Below are 17,260 nucleotides of genomic sequence, written 5' to 3'. Positions count from 1 at the left end.
TACCTTTATTAGGGATTCGTGTGATCTGCAGTTCCGTACGGATAACATAGCTTTAAGAGGCTAAAATGAAAACAAAGACCTTACGCTGGTTTTAAGCATTTAAAGAGCTGAAGAATCAGTGTTGTGCTGTGTTGGCCGTTACCTTCAGCTTATGAGCTCCAAAAAGAGTGAAACCATTTAGGTCCTGTAATACTGGCTTATAAGTGTTCAGTAATTTTCAAAATCAAATATACTATGTGATTCAGACTTGAAACATTTCATTGTAAGAAATAAGTCATTCATTCTAGAGGCTTTGTTTATTCTTTAGAATCTATTATCTCTGGCATTCAACATTGGAGAATTTCAATGATTTTCTCATGCCTGAATTGTAATGTGTTTAACAAATCAAATTCTCTTTAGGAGCATGTTGTGCTTTGTGTGGAGGCTAGAATCACTTTGGTAAAATCAAATTAACCTCACCGGTTGGAGCACGAGAGGATCTGTGAAGCTAATGCGAAGGGAGTCACAAAGGCTCTTCACATGCATTATTGAAGCAGATATGAGGCTTATGTATCATCTGGTCCGCCTGCCCCCCAGCTAATGCACTCCCAGCTGTTAGGGGAGGGGGGATTCCTCCTGCCACCCCGCAATGCTCTCTTGCCCCCCAGAAGCCCAGCTGGGACTTACAGTAAAAAGATATCCTTAAAACTCTTTTTCTCCAGAGATTTCCAACAGCATTATCATTAGGTCTCACCATGGTGCTGTGAAGTGGACGGGTCCTATGATACTGTATCTGTTTCATGGTTGATGGAATTTCCAAATTTAACTAATTAAGTCCTTAGGGAGAGAAAAAATGCATTATTTTTCCAGATGTTTCTTTAGTATTTTTTTTCCGGATGCATAATTAAATGAGGTTAAATCATCTTATCTCATTTCCCTCATTAAACTTACTGTTACCTTGAATATTTTAATGAATTTTTTTTAAAGATAATTTTTTTCCTTTCATGCTTGTATGTTTTCTACACTATGAAATGTAGCCTAGTCTTATTCTCTGACCGGTTTATGGCAAGAGCAAAGAGAGGTTTAGTGGCAGTACTACAGAGAGGCAATAGCCTCGCATGCACATAATTCCAAGGTACTCATGGTGAGAGGTGAGGTAGATAATACAAGTTTAGGGTGTGTATTAAGACTGGAAGTAGGTGCTTTCAATTAGAATAGTTGTTTATTATTTGTCCATAACTTAGGAAAAAGGGCAGTAATCATGTAAACTTCTCAGAAATATCAGATGATGTCTTCTGTTGCCGCACTTGAAATCCAATTTTATTAATAATTGTTATTATCTTTCCTGTATTAATTGCTCATGTCAGTAGTTGTGAATACATATTTACTGTAATGTAGCTAAGACGTCAGACTTTGCAGGACATACAGTCCTCTAAAGTACCTGTCCTGGTTTGGTCTCAGCCAAACTGCCACCTGATCTGTGGCAGCATATGGAACTTCTGCAGATTGAGAACAAATCACAGGCAGCAAAGGGCAGTTTATTCCCGACTGGGTTGTCAAATTCTTAAGCACAATTTCTGTTGAAAATTTTACATTCATTCTCTTTTTTTTACTTTTTTCCTCTCATATTTTTAAGTGACCATTAAAAGTAGTCTGACAAGTAACATCTCTCATTAAGTCTTGCCTGTTAACTCACTGTCTCTTGTTATGGTTTGTAAGTTTACAACTTCTTGCACCACAGCATTTTCTCTCTTTTTGTTTTGTTTTGTTTTCTCTTGTTCTGGTTTTCTTGTCTTCTGCCCTGTAACTGTATTTCGGCTGAGTTCATATTTCTAGATTTGCTTCCAGATTCTCAAGTAGTCATAGTTTTCCAAAGGGCTTCTCAGAGTAATACTACTTTAGATTTTAAACAAAATTGGGGCTGAAGTTTAGTAGTGAGTGGGAAAAATAGGCTTTGGTAGGATATTACTTACAAGTAAATTTTTAAGAAGGGACACACATATCCTGAGGTAGAACTCCTAGGAGTTTTGCAAATACTTGCCTAGATTTGTTTTATTGGTGTTGCCAGTGAGGCCGCTTGGCCAGTTCTTCCAGATGGGGTAACTTGGAAAGAATCAGGCCCTCCCTGGTGGCTCTGAGGGCCTCGAGATGACAGATGGCTTGTCACTGCCGTGTAATACAAGAGCAAGCAGGGACAGGGAGGTTCAAATGACAGCAGAGAATGATCAAGGTAGTCAAATGAATTATTCATTAAGAAAACTCGGGGAGTAATCAAACCCAGGATGTGATACGTAGCATGTGGAGATGGCTGCTGGGCTATGTGAAAAGAGTTCCAGACTTAGGGGAAAAAAGTGAGGAAGGGTGATGCTCTGCTGAGTATTAACTTGGCTTTAGGTTAGGAACTATGTGATCTAATGTCAGTAAATGTATTAGCTTTGCATACTTTTTGTTAAAAATGTGCCTGGAAATGATTAAATACTAAAGTGATAAGTGAATTAAAATGAAAAAGTAGCTTCTTGTGCAGAGCTAGTTGTCAGCATAAAACTGTTAAACTGATTCCAAATATTTCAACAGTCTGCATGTTAGCATTAAAAATGTTTTGTATTTAAAGAATTCACCAAACAACATTCTTTCAAACACAAGTATTTCTGTGCTGTTAAATTAATTGCATGAATCTTGGGTAATAATTATGAATCTGATAGTTAGCAAATACAGATTAAAAATTAAACATGTATGGCTTTTACTAAAAGATTCATTCTTACTGTAGTAAGTGAGGTTATGGCTTTGCTATGCTCTGAATAATTTTATTCTGATTCTATCATTTTAGAGTACTAAGAAATATGCGATGAAACATGGAATCAGCTAGGCAAGGCAGGCAAGAATATAGATATATTTTTTGGTAGAACTAACTTCTAGTAGATATTAGTAAAGTTATTAGTAAAATATATTAGAAGATAGTAGTACAATTATTATTAAGATATATATAAGATTAATATATCTTATTATCTAGATGCTAGTAAAATGATCTTTAGGTAGTAGATACTACTAAAGGGTATCTCCCAGTCTTTTTTAATGTAGAAAAGGTGCCTTGTGTAAGAGCCGACTTTAAGTTTTGGAACAAGTAGAAGTGAAATCTTGCAACAATCTTGTTTTGCAAATGACAAGCGACAGGAATCGCAATCCAAAAGTCTGCTGCAGTAAAGCAATGGAGATTTTTTGTTTGATTTCAGCAGTCTTCTGAACTGTCTCTTCATTGTCTGTATATTACTTGCCAGGGAAATTTCTTGGCCAAATTTTATTGTAAGCTGTATACAGCAAAACCTTTGTGGTCCTACCAATTAGAAGAGTCGGCGGGGTAGGAGCAGCTGTGGGATCCAAGGGGCCTCAGCAGCCCTTGTTGTCCCTTGTAATGGAGGACATTACCCTGCACAGCCTGTGTGCCTGGAGCTTTCTGCAGTACATCTGTTTGTGATTCTTGCAGAATTAAAACCTCATTCCCTGGAGTATTGTTGAAGATAAGAGTGTCTCTGAGAGGGTAATAACAGGTTTAGATCACTTGGTTCTGTAGGTAATAATATTTTTTTCCATGTAAAGATGAAGAAATGAAAACAAAGCCAAAATCGCTTAGGGGAGTCAAATGGAAAGTCTGTGGTAAAAAATCTCTATGTTTTTGACTGCCATTCCCCTCACTAATCAGTGGTGCACACTGAAGCATGTGCAAGTGCATGCAAGGGGAACGAACATAGAAAGGCTTTTTGCGGAGGTGTGCTGTCTCTGGTTACTGTCAGTAATCTGAAGAGACCCGCTGTAGTCATTCACACGAAGTTTTGGAATTTTGTTTACTTTAAAACATGCAGTGAAGTTTCTAGAGTAGAACAGTTTCAACAGTAAAATATCAAATTAAATTACCCTTTTGTGTCTGTCATATTATCAGTATTGTTAAGGTTTGTGAACAATTGTATGTTATGTTAAAAACAGCTGTTGCATGAGCTGCTCAACTAAGACAGATGTCAGTACAGTCCTGTTACCTTCACTGGTAACTCAAGATTTACACCAACCATTGGTCTAGGCTGCCGTGTTTCATCCTGAGGTGTTAAAAGAACCCCACAGTCAAATGAACACTTAATGTTTGTAAAAAGTTGCATGCCAAGGGCAGCAAAATATGGAAGTGCCATTAGTAGTTCTGGTTTAGGTTCATTTCCTGTTTCCTGATTGCTGCTGGTGTTGAACATCAGTTCAAGACCACCTAAAGGTAGTTTAGTCTGGTTGGTACCACTGTCTTATCTTTTACCTAAAATAATGTGCATTTGTATTCACAGTCCTATGACTGTGCCGCTGCAGTGCTTTGTAGTAGAGCACTTCTAGTCAAAGTGTGGGTACCTGTCCTTGTTTTTGTTTTTGTTCCTGTCCTTGTTTTAGAGTCGCCCTGGGGAGAAACCTAAAAAGACTCAAGGATTTTTTGACCATGCAAATTTATGTTGAGAGGTCCTTTTTATGTAGTGTAAATTGCTTTAAAATAAACGTATATGTTTTGAAAGGAAGAAGAAATACTTTGTTCTCTCCTCTCCCTATGGGTGTGTTGACCTGTGTATAGATGATACTGGCAGTCCATAATGGTGGTTCACTTCTCGTAACCTAACCATCGTGTGTTCCTACTGAAAGCAGATGGTATTTTGAAAGAGCATCACACTTCAATATTTTAAAATCACTTTATATTTTGCTTTTATAAATCAGATCTCTAGAAATGCGGGTTTTAAGCCAGTCTTTAAGTTGATAAGGTGCAATTCATCATAATATGCAAATCATTCAGTTTGCTCACCACGCTTGAGTGTTTCGAGTTACGTTTTTTGACAACCCAGTATACTCATATTTATTCCTATTCATATTTATGTTAAATTTTCATGTTTGAGCTCTGATCTTTATGCCTGAGCTACAAGACCATCTTTGTTAGTAAAAGCTTTAGAAGTACCCAGGGAATGAATTCTGTTATACAAGTTCTATCCTAGATTTTTCCCTCTGTAAAGCAGGCAATTTAGTGGGTTTTTTTGGTTCTTTACTCCTCCAGGTAAAATTAATCTCCGACACCCTTATCTTGCTTTTATTTGAATGATCCTAAAAATAGCTTATGCCAAAGGTATATTGGAAAATATTGCACATAGTTCTCGAGTTTTTTGCAAGAACTTTTGTTCAGCAAATAGACATACGTGAACTTACCTTTTCACACTTGTGAGCTGTACCGTCAGGTCTCAAAATAATCAGTCATTTCAGAATGTGGGGGAAATCACGTGCTGATATTGATTTCTGGCCACAAATACGTTAAATATGAAGAAAGGGCTTCACCGTAATATTCTAGAAATCTGATCACACTTAACACCTGATACATTAGGCAGACCAATGTAACTTTGAAGGCTTTTCAGGTATGTACCAAGATTAGATATCAGAAATGTTGATTGGCAAGTTGTATTTAACAGCTATTTAGTCATCAAAATAAATTGAAGAAAACTACTCTTCTATTTTCTCGTACAGTTTTCAGTCGCACTCTAGCAATATTTTGCTATTTCCTGGAATCCAGGAAAAGAAATTTTCCGAAAGCTGACACTGATTAGTGTATTTTTATTATCAGAATGAAACAAACGGAAAAAAGTAATGAAAACATTTCTGTAAGAATAGTAAGCCACATTCTGGGCAATACTTTCCACGCTAAGATGTGCAATTACATCTGTACTGGCAGAGTTTTTCACTTTGACAAAAGGCCTCTGGTGTTACTGTTGCTACAAAGAAGAGTAAGAGTGTGGGTGCTTTGTTGAGCTTTACCGTCTTGTGAAGTAGCAACACAGGCATGAAAAGCTTAATTATCTGTTGCCATTTTTCACATTATTTTGTGTATGAGTAGCTTCTTGAAGTGACAGAACTTGTCCTGTGCATAGAGTTGTTCAGTGTTTGTGAAAACGATAGCCCTGCTTGAAGTAAAAAGCTCTTCTTAAAGAGTATTTCATGGATGTTTTTTTTAATATTGATTTTTAAAGAAGACATTTTTATCACGTGACCTGTGTAATACTGTAATAAAATAGTTGTTTATAAGACTTCTATTTATAAGTCTCCCTTTCTTAGAATGGGGTGGTTTATTTTTTATGTAGATCGAAAGGATGCAGAGGGCTGGGAAACAGTTCAGCGTGGAAGGCCCGTTCGATCTCGATCCACAGCTTTGGCAACAAAAACTCCTGTAGCTGCAGAATCACTGAAGTCCAAAGGTGACAGTGACAAAGAAAATGTAATTTCACCACCATTGGAGAATAAGCATGGGAGTTCTCTCACTGACAGTGGTGCATCCAAAAGCACGGAGCCTGTACAGAAAGATCCTTTCCATCAGCCTGAAGGTCCTCTTACTGAAAGAACTCAGGTCAGTACAATTTTGAACTGTTTTCTAACCTTAAATCTTGCAACTTTAGAGCATTTGGTAAAGGCAGTGTTGTCTAAGGCTTTTGTTCGCTAACCAGTTTGGGAAGGGATTTAAAAATAATGACTACTCAGTTACATTTATGGAAACACATTAAGATGTTAACACAAACAGGCAAATTAAAAATAATGAGATGAACCATATATTTTACAGTGTGTTGGACAGGTTTCTGATGTTTTCCACACACTCAGCATTAGGCACAGTTCATACATAGAAAATTTCAGGTAGAAAGATCCAACTTTTGCAAGGTTATGAGCAACTGAAAATACCTATACTTGGAGTTATTTGCGTCACTTATTGTAAGGTTGCCAGATATTTTGTTAAAATCCTTTTGACGCTAGTGACTTTAAAAATCAGTATCTTACATTTCATTAATTTTGCAAATCTCTCTTCCTAGTTCCCAGCGCCCGTCTCAGAGGACAGTGGGAGCACTGGCATACCGTTGCGAGAAGATTCTTTACAGACAGTTTCTGAGATGTTTCCAGTTCTCACAAATACTGACTGTACTTCAAAAACTCTGCGGATTAATGAAGCTTCCTCCCTGATCACTGACAGTATAGACCAGCAGCAAACAGAAAGAGCAAAAACTGAAACTGAAATGGATCCCTCAGATATTTCAAATGTGAGTGCTGCCAGATTGGTAAGAAATCTTATAAGATTTCTGAGTAAATAATAAATATAGGCCTTAATTTTCTCATTCTGTGTTGCACAGTGTTTATTGTTAGCCTGCTATAGAAATGTCCGTACGGTATTCAAAAAAAAAAAAAAGAGAAAGAAAAAATGTATTGCACGGATACTGTTAATGATAGGATGTAATTACAGTAAAGTATCTGAACTTGAACGAGAAAGATAGAAATGCATTATTTCAAAGGAAGAACTGTGTTCTCATTGCTTTTACAAATATGTTTGCCATACTATTTCCTTCCACTACCAATTGTTTTAAGTCACTGTCCTTACATCCTCACTCCACTTTTGCTAATTATTCAAACTGGAAACACATGAGATATCAAAATTCTGATAGAAACAAATGTAGACTTCTGCCTTTTAAGAGCAGCTGAACTGCTCTCTTGGGTCTTCCTATACGACTAGCAATTTGGATGAATGCTATTCTAAAGCAATGAATGTGAAATCATTATTCTGTTTTTATGTGGCTTCCCCAAAATAATGTCTTTTCTTGTCTGTAGAATTCTGCAGGTTTCAAGATGTGTCTGCTTTACTGGGGTTCTCTGAGTGGAGAATTGCAGTAATGCTACAGAAAATTCAGATTATACTTTCAGGTTTTGGTTTTGTTTGGTTTTGGGGTTTGTTTGTTTGTTTGTGGTTTTTTGTTGTGGTGGGGTTTTTTTTCTGAAACTAGGTTAAATTTCTGATTTACAGAAGTTCTCCTATAGATTTACGGAAGTTTTCCTTCCTTCCTATACAGAAGTGATCCTATGGATCACTTTCCCTTTAACATCTTTTACAAACTGCACTCCTACTAGGTAATTTCCAAGTCAGGTATCTGTTTGTTTTTAGAGCTGATTTCTAGCATCTCATCCACTAACAGTGTTTCAGATTCTCAGTTATTAACAGTTCAGCATTCTGACAGTTTGGTGGGATCTCCCTCTCTTGTGAGCATTTTTCTCCTGATTAGATTGCTTTGAACACTCATTTGTGTATTGTGGCACATTGCTTGGTAGCTGGAATGGAAATGAACTGGTTAATACAGCATATTCAGGCTTGTCTTCTTGCCTAACTATCTTGTTCTTCCTGTTGAAAAACAAGTATAACCTGAGATTCCGTTGTATTAACTATGGTAAAGTTTCCAGATACAGTTCATCTGCAGGTCCATTTTCATCTTTAAATAATACTTTGGAGCATGGTTCCTTTTCTGGAGATAACAGCAGGACACACTATTAATGTTTTGGAGTATGCATTGCTTAGTCCCCAAGACTAGGTATTTAAAGGAATAAATAGAGAAGAACTGTCTTTGTTCATGTAATACGTTATGGAATGATGTGAATGAAAATTAATTTCTTAAGTGTTTCATGGAGCTATTGAATGAGTTAACAGTTGCTAACAGTCTTAGTGGGGTGTATATTTCAGTTACCTTCACAAAATTTAGCCGTAAGGAACTACAAGTAATTAGAAGTTGAACAAAATGTTATATAATTCAAATTAACTATATGGAAACCACTTTTTTGTGCCTGCTTCTGATTTGAGTTTTTTTCTGGTTTCTTGTTTGTTACAGTCCATGGCAGAAGTCCTTGCTAAGAAAGAGGAGTTAGCAGATCGCCTGGAAAAGGCAAATGAAGAAGCCATTGCTAGTGCTATTGCAGAAGAAGAGCAATTAACTAGAGAGATTGAAGCAGAGGAAAACAATGACATTAATATCGAGACTGACAACGACAGTGATTTCTCTGTGAGTGTTTGATTTCTTTTAAAGTCGCCAACTTCTTTGTCAGCAGAGTATTAATACAGAATTTGTTAGTGTTTGTTTTTGCAACTGGTTTTATATGCAAATGAAGTAAGTAATGGAATGTAATAATTATACCATACTGTCTAAGCTATATTTAGTCTTGCTAAACTCAGCAGCACAGTGCTGCTCAGTGCGACAACGTCATCTGATATTGCAGTCATTGTCATGGTGCCTACTTCTCTGTGTGAAACTGGGAGAGCTGGGGCTTGTTATTGTCGTCGCTACTGCACAGAAACTACTCCAGGTGAAGCAGAAGTCTCCCTTTCTGCTATCAGAAACAGCCTCTGTCTTTGAGAGGGCTAATTCAGTTTGGAAGCATTGCTGAATATCGCTGAGTTTGCACTGTTTAATCTCTGTGTACGCCTGCACATTAAGGTTTACGTTTTTACTGTCTGGATCATATCAAATTTCAGGCTAGTATGGGCAATGGAAGCATATCTTTCTGTGGTATGTCTATGGACTGGAATGATGTCCTGGCAGATTATGAAGGTAAATTTTCATATATTATTGTCCTTACATTGAAATGACAGCAAAATTTAGAAGAATGCCCATTATCAAAGTCTTTGTTGTCTTTATGTACAGCTCGTGAATCATGGCGCCAGAGTAATTCTTGGGGAGACAGAGTGGAAGAAGAGCCTGCACGCCCACCTGGACATGGGATACACATGCATGAGAAACTGTCGTCACCGTCACGCAAAAGGTTTTAGAGTTGTTTCCTGTCTTGATTAGCCAGTGAAAACGCAACCAAACTCATGGCTTCATAAAACTTCATAAATCTATTTTCTTAAAGTCTGTGGGTGGAAAGTGTAGTAGAAATTAGTATATTATTTTCATATTGAACTAGGCTTGTGCTACATTGTCCATTACATAAAGATTTGAAGACTAGAAGAACGGTATTTACATTTAGGAGAAATAATTGCCCTCCAGTGGCCTGTTTGTTTTCTCTTACCGAAAATGACATGGAAATGTTTGCAACACTGTCAGTTAACTTTGTCTCACTTGCTTTTGCTCTGCTTTGTTTTTAATTAAAAGAACAATAGCAGAATCCAAAAAGAAACATGAAGAGAAACAAATGAAAGCTCAACAGCTGAGAGAAAAGTTACGTGAAGAAAAGACACTGAAGCTTCAAAAATTAATGGAGAGGGTAAGCTTTCTGTAACATAAAGGAACTGGTCTGCTGCCCTTCAGAAAAGCTTATTTTTCCACATAGTCTAGAAATGCTGGAGATTAAAACTAGTGGTGAAATGAAATTTTCCTCTGAGTCTGAGTTTACAAAGTTTGCAGAGATGACACGTGCATCACAGATATTAAAGCAAGCATTATTTCAAATCATAAACTTCTGCGGGAGCGTTGCTGACGTACTGTACTGACTCAGGTTCAGGTAAGGCATGATAAAAGTAGAAACGTTGCATATATCCAACATAAATGCTAAAACTCATCAAATTAAAGCAGTTAGCAAATCAGTGTACTTAGAGTTAAACTTAATGCAGGCTTTCTGTACGGCATCAAAATGTTTTACTACTGTAAATATGGCTTCAAACATTAGAAAATTCTGAGGAAAATTTAGACCCTGTTTTCAGTCACTGTGTTAATTATGGATTTACTCATTATTTACAGGAAAAAGATGTACGGAAATGGAAAGAGGAATTATTAGATCAAAGACGCAGAATGATGGAGGAAAAATTACTCCATGCAGAATTTAAACGTGAAGTGCAGCTACAAGCAATTGTGAAAAAAGCACAAGAGGAAGAAGCTAAGGTAAGTTATTTTGTTTTGGAGGGCAACTATTTAATAGTCACACTTGTGTATGTTTTGTACCTCAGAGTGCTCATGAGTCGGTTGTGAAGGATGGTGCAAGTTAGATAAGAATACATGTGAACCATGAAGTGGATAAACCCCAATCTCTAAAATGGACAATTTTTCTCTAATATGAATTTAAAATTAATTACCTGTTATTAGACTTCATGGTGGGTTGGAGCAGAAGATGGGTTGAAGTAAAGACCTGATAGTTGTCTTGCTGCTTTTGTTCCTCACAGAGAGTACAGCAGCGTTTTCAGTGATAACTGGTCCTCCTGGAAGGAGCAGATCTGATTCCAGCATGTAGAATAAGAAGTGGGGAAAGCTCATTGCTCATCTCCTTTGTTAAACATTGATTCTAGATCCAGCATTCTGTGTCCTTAAACAATGGTTCTGTTGCTGTATTTTGTACCACTAATATCGTTAAACTGTTGGAAATACATAGAAACCTCCAGTTCGCACATGGCAATTATTCTAAAATAAGTATTTTGCTTAGCGCTCTTCTGACTTAAATACGCAGTTTCTTAAGCACTAGATTAATGCTTTTTGGCTTACCTTACTCATATTACTTTGATAAACATTGCTGCAGTTTAATGCGAGCTGGCAACTAAGCACCACACAGCTGCTCACTCACTGTGCGAGGCCGCTGAGCAGTAACTAAACCATCCCTGGGTTATCCACACTGGTTCCAGCACAGCCCCACACTGGCTACTATACAGAAAATTGTCTCTATCCCAACCAAAGTCAGCACAAAATAAATGAAATCTTTTGTTTTCCCAAGTAAAGATAATATGCATCTCCTTAAAACTAAAATGTTGCATTATATAGTGAGCATGTGTCCCAGCTCTGATTGCAGCTGTTCATCCATAGTATTTAAGATAAGCACAACACAACCGATGGAGCTTTTTTACTTAGTTGCCGTTTCTATCTCTTGGATTGAAGTGATTTCTAGATTATCTGATTCAGTTTAACATACCTTCATTATTATTTCATGACACCAATGTGACTTCTATAATCATATTAACTAAATGACAGCAGGTGTTTGAAGTATTGTGTGTGTTTAAATGTGTGAGATCTGGTGCCTCTTGAGGTTCTCGTGTTCTAGAAATAAATGCTAATTGTGCCAGAAGGCTTTAGAGAGAAGTGGCTGATGAGTAGTATAGCTGAAGACCATGGGAACTGTTGCTGCCCAATTGGTTATCAAAATTCCCAGTGCTTACTTGTTTACTGAACTGTGAAATCCATTCCATAGATGGATTCTAGTCAGTAAAAAAAGCAACAAAAATACCCTACCACCCTTTACATTATTTTTTGTTGTCCGTCCATGTCTTTTCTCTTTACTCATTTCTTTTGTGGATTCAGCCAGAGCACAAACTTCAAGTACAGCAGAAGAATTTCTGTTTCACTCATAAGTTTGAGTGTGATTTGTAGCTGATAATTTTTTATTATTTTCCTCAATAACTTTGGTTCTAAAGTTTTTATTTTATTAAATCAAAGTTAAGTTAAATAAGGGTTCGATTTTTCTCATCCATATAAATTTCTAAAGCATCTGCATTTAAAAGCCTAAAAGAATTTAAAAGCCTTGAAAATAATTTTGTTCAGCAACCTTTAGCAAGGCCAAAATATTGATTACCTTCATGAACCTAAGTAGTAGAAAAATACATTCTTTGGTATTTTTGCTATACATAGCAAAGTACTTTTAAGTTAGCCTTTTCATATTGTTTTCTTTTTTTATTCATTTGTATAGCACTGTCCTCCTGTGGTTGAAAACAGTAACATATGTTTGTGAAATAGACTATACTGATAAGCAATATTAAGACAGTGAACTTGTTTATTTTATTTGTTATTCATAGTATGTATAGTTTTACTTTTTTATTCAGCAAGCACCTGTATATTTAAAGTTAGATCAAAAGACCTGTTGGATTCTAGTAGCGTTTACGTATTTTACTGATCTATCGTGCTGGGTCTTAGCGCATTCCATATTTTGTGAATAAGAGAATAGACTATTGAAGTCTTGTTGCTGAAGACTGGGAAGATTTTCCTGGTAATTTACCCAAAGTTTCTTGTTTTACTCTACAATTCAACTTATCTTTTTTATATTCCATGAGCTATCCTGTAAAAACAAATAAAACAAACCCAAACAAACAAAAAAACCCCAACAAAACCCAAGCAACCAACCAAACCAAACCAAACCAAAAACCCCAAACAAATAAACAAAGAAAAACCGAACACAAAAACCACAAACAACAACAACAAAAAAAACACAGGAAAAAAACCCCACCAAAGCTTATTCTCAGCTTGATAGTTATCTCACCTATTCTGGAGAAATGTCCCATTAGTTTAATTAGCAAATGGATGGAATTCACTAAGAGTGAAACTTCTTTCAACTTCTCAGAGGTTTTCTTACACTTTCTGCTTTTTTGCAGGTAAATGAAATTGCATTTATAAACACCTTAGAAGCTCAGAACAAACGTCATGATGTGTTGAATAAACTAAAAGAATATGAGCAACGCTTAAATGAATTACAAGAAGAGCGTCAACGAAGACAAGAGGAAAAACAAGCACGTGATGAAGCAGTTCAGGTGATATATCTGTAATTGCAGGGGGACAATGAAATATATATTTGATTTGCATTTTGGCTATGCACTCTGTTGCATTCTATCTTGCCTCCTTTGTTCGACTTTAGAAAATTACACTCTGTTTCTCCTTTATGATGTTTCAGCAGTAAGAGGGAGAAAGGTAAGTCTTAAAGTCTCTATAGCAGATGTATTCTAGATGCTGGGTGGGTGATTTCTGCTTGTCTTAAGCTTTTTTAAAAAGTATTTGTTACTCGATTATAAGAAAATCGTTATGTTTTGGTAACACTTAACTTTGAGAGAGGAAACAGAAACATGTTCCTTTTCATATGCCTACTGTCATAATTATCATACCTTCTACAGGATCAGTGAAATCCGCCATGCAAATGTGTCTGTGTGCCTGTCATCTTGGTGTGGGTTGTTAAAATACAGATGTTAAAATACAGTTTCCCTTAATTCCTTTTTGTTTTTTCCTGGAGCAAAAGATAGAATTTACTTTTCTATAACTAGGAGCGCAAAAGAGCTCTAGAAGCAGAGCGGCAAGCCCGAGTTGAGGAGCTGCTGATGAAGAGGAAAGAACAAGAAGCCCGGATTGAACAGCAGAGGCAAGAGAAAGAAAAAGCACGAGAAGATGCAGCACGGGAGAGGGCCAGGTAATTTGCAGGAATTGTGTTGGTTCCCTGCTCTTCGCCGTTATCCTTTCCAGCAAACTGCAGCTTCTCTATAACAAAAGTACTTTCTTAGCTCTTTAGGTTTAGTATTTTAAAAAGTAACATTAAAAAATATTCTTGATGATTGGTTTGAAAGAAGAAATCAGGTGAGTAATCATAAATTCTGTAATAGATTTTTGAATTCTTTAGATACATCCACAATATAGCATGTAAGGCTGTATTTTAATATATTAATCTTAGTTTTATTGCTAACAAGACCTTTTAATAATTTGCCTTTTTCGTATTTTAGCGTGGTTTTCAAAGGAAGCAAGATTAATGTCTTCGTGTTCCTCATTTCCTCCACTCTCCAGTAACTTTTGGGCTTACTGGCATCAATTTGAGTTCACCTTTTTGTAGACACCAGAGATTACAGTTGTGAAGCAGAAAGCCGGGAAATCAGGCTTCATTAATTCTACTGCCTATGAGCCACTTGTTTTATGTTTTTATCCGTAATCAAAAGTCCATAAAAGAGTTTTCAGATGGGCTCTTCTCTTTCTTTCTTTTAAGCCAAACATGGAGTGCAGAGAGGAGGAATGTTGAGTGGCATTGTGGTGTGTGAGAAAGGTTTACTTTCAAGTCTGATTCAGGAAAACTGCTCTCTGCTTGTCGTTTAGTTTGCCAAATTCTATTTGTATTCACCTCCTATTATTCCTTCTTTCTCTACAGTTCCACTCCCACAAGCATTCCATAAAACCTAAACAGAAGGTACATTTTTCTATGACAGGAAGTGTTCACTAATGGTTCTTTAAACATGTTGTCACAGCTTGTTGTCTTTGAAGCTGTCATGAAGACTTTTTTTCTCCAAATAAAATCTTCAGAAACTTATTGATCACCTTTTTTCATCTTCCAAAATAATGAATAATTCTAGCGTGACATCATAAAGAGATTAAACTTTCAATGAGATGTTGAAACCTAACGAATTGTGAATAGGATCTGTGTCCTTGCCCAGGACTTCGTGGACCTTTCGTCAATATTTTGATCCAAAGTCACAATGAGATTGAGAGCCCTGGGAGAGATCCTTCAATATCTTATTCACAGACACTTGAGGAAGATTAGAGCTAACAGAGAGTGGTTTTGTTATGCTATTTTGGGAAGATAGACACTGCATATGTAAGGCTTCTACATCTTTCTGATATTTGAGTTTACCCTCATAGTAAGCAGATGTGAGATAATTGTCCTGTTGGCATCTTTGCCTTCTGAGGTCTTCTACAGTGAGAACTTGTCTGAAGGTTCACAGCATGTAATTCTTTGCTTTGTTTAATCAGTTTTAAATCTGCCGCTGTATTGCACACCGTTTCTTTCATTATGCCATGAAGAACAGCAGTTTCCATTTGCCTTCTGTTAGTACTGTGTGTCAGCAAATTTCCTCTATAGTTGCTACTGTAGCACTCAGTGTTCAAATGCTTTGCATTTGATATTGAAGCACTGTGCTTGCATTTGTTTTTCTTTGCCAGATGCTGATTATACAAGAGAGTTGGGGTTTTTTTAATAACTTTGGGAAAGAGTAGGAAAGGATGTATGTGTGGTACCCTACAATCTGGTGATTCTGTTCTGTCAGAATGGCCTCAGAGTCATTGCATCTCCTTAAAAACAGTTCTGAGGTTTCTCTGACATAGTACAATTAGAGGAGGATTCAGAGTGTCCTGTTTTACATGTTAAGGGAGAGATGACCTTGATGGGAAGCTGGTTGTACTGTCCCATCTTGGACGTTGACATGTTCTGGTAGAACCTCGGAGTATCATTTGGTGTGGTGGTGTTTGGTGGGGTGTTTTTTTTCCTTTTTTCTTTCTTTTTCTTTTTGTTTTTTTTCCTTCTCTGTTGCTAGGATTTGACTCTTATCCTGAAGATTTAATACTTGCTGGAATGAGTAATTTTTGGAATATCTGCTTAGTTTCTTCAGTATAAGCTTTACCATGTGCATCTGGTGGTGATTAAGGCATCTATATGAAAGGAATAGTGTACTTAAAACTGACTTGAAAAGCCCCTCTGCTCTTACGGTACATAAACTTGATTCCGGTAAGGTTTTAGATGTAGTTTCAGAGAGTTGAAATCCATAATATGGAAAATTTTGTTCTTGTCAATAGAAATCATAAAACTGTATAATGTAAACTAATCATGTAAAAAGCATGCTTTTCAGGAGTACTTGTACAGGAATAAAGTTGATGCTCTATAAATTGAAACCTTAGAATTTTGTTTCAAATATTATTAATCCAAAGGAGGCAATGATATTAATTTGTCATAGTTTGTAGGATTAAACAAATATTTTAAAACGCATACGGAAAGAAATAGCTAAAATAAGCTTTTGGTTTGGGTCGTGTTAGTTGTGATTTGTTTCAGCTCATGGTGTGAGTCAGGAGCTCTTTCAAATAAAAACAAAGGCTGTCCTTCAGTCTGTCTTTATGTACCCCAGGGGAGACAGCACATAAACTACCTAATGCTTCTCATCCATCATCTGTTCCTCGGCCCCCTCCACGCCCATGGTGACTGGAAGAGTTCACTTGTACTTTCTGAAAGAACAATTGTGTGTAGTGTTTATCGTTAGACTTGCTTCCTCCCCGTCTTCTTTCCTATCTGCTTTTATATTTTCTGTGGCTTTTTGTTTTAAAATGTTACTTATCTGAGCTGTCTGCTTTTACTGAAATGACTTTGGTTTTTTCTATGAGTTTTCTGTTTAAAAAAACCCCAAACAAACTGAAATCCACACAAAACAAAAATCACCACAGTTTGGATAATAACTCTTTGTTATCCTTTCTAGTTTTGTCACACGAACTACTTTAATTTTAGAATGCCTTTTAAAAAGATGGCTGGTGGCTTTGAATGACTTCTTCATTGCTCAGTTTTACTCAAAGCTTTTCTTACTTCTTTTGGCCATTCAGAGCTCTGTATCAAAATTTAAGCATCTGTATTCTCTGTTAACTAAGTTGGGGTTTTTTGTGCTTCTTTTTTTATCTGGGGTGCTTGTTCTCCATTTCAAACATAAATTAGTATTATACATGCTTTACCTTATTACAAGTTTTCCCTTTATTTGTTATCTTTTGATTAGAGATCGAGAAGAGAGGTTGGCAGCTCTTACTGCAGCTCAACAGGAAGCCATGGAAGAACTACAAAAGAAGATTCAACTGAAGGTATAAAAGGATACTTTAGTTGAAAAACACATCAACAATAGAGAATTTCTGCAAAATATTTTCTCTATGTTTTCTTTGGTGAAGGTGTTACAGCGCACTGTACAGTGTCCTGAATTACAAAACTTTACAAGAGATTTTTGTTTAGACTTTTGCATTAA

The 17,260-nt window shown here is 36.5% G+C and overlaps 1 protein-coding gene across 2 annotated transcripts in view; it reads left to right on the top strand.

The window, feature by feature from the left end:
• SCAPER (S-phase cyclin A associated protein in the ER) overlaps positions 1–17,260 on the top strand; it is a 153,578-nt gene that overhangs the window by 34,907 nt on the left and 101,411 nt on the right. For both annotated transcript variants that reach the window (XM_065641925.1, XM_065641923.1), the window contains exons 9-18: positions 6,117–6,379; positions 6,834–7,058; positions 8,667–8,837; positions 9,308–9,383; positions 9,477–9,594; positions 9,927–10,038; positions 10,512–10,652; positions 13,118–13,273; positions 13,778–13,920; positions 17,021–17,102. In XM_065641925.1, the coding sequence (XP_065497997.1) occupies positions 6,117–6,379; positions 6,834–7,058; positions 8,667–8,837; positions 9,308–9,383; positions 9,477–9,594; positions 9,927–10,038; positions 10,512–10,652; positions 13,118–13,273; positions 13,778–13,920; positions 17,021–17,102 (1,487 nt within the window). The remainder of the gene's footprint in view (positions 1–6,116; positions 6,380–6,833; positions 7,059–8,666; positions 8,838–9,307; positions 9,384–9,476; positions 9,595–9,926; positions 10,039–10,511; positions 10,653–13,117; positions 13,274–13,777; positions 13,921–17,020; positions 17,103–17,260) is intronic.

The sequence above is a fragment of the Caloenas nicobarica genome, chromosome 10, assembly GCF_036013445.1.
Source record: "Caloenas nicobarica isolate bCalNic1 chromosome 10, bCalNic1.hap1, whole genome shotgun sequence".
Classification (NCBI taxonomy): Eukaryota; Metazoa; Chordata; class Aves; order Columbiformes; family Columbidae; genus Caloenas; species Caloenas nicobarica.
This window is presented reverse-complemented; position numbering and strand designations above follow the sequence as displayed.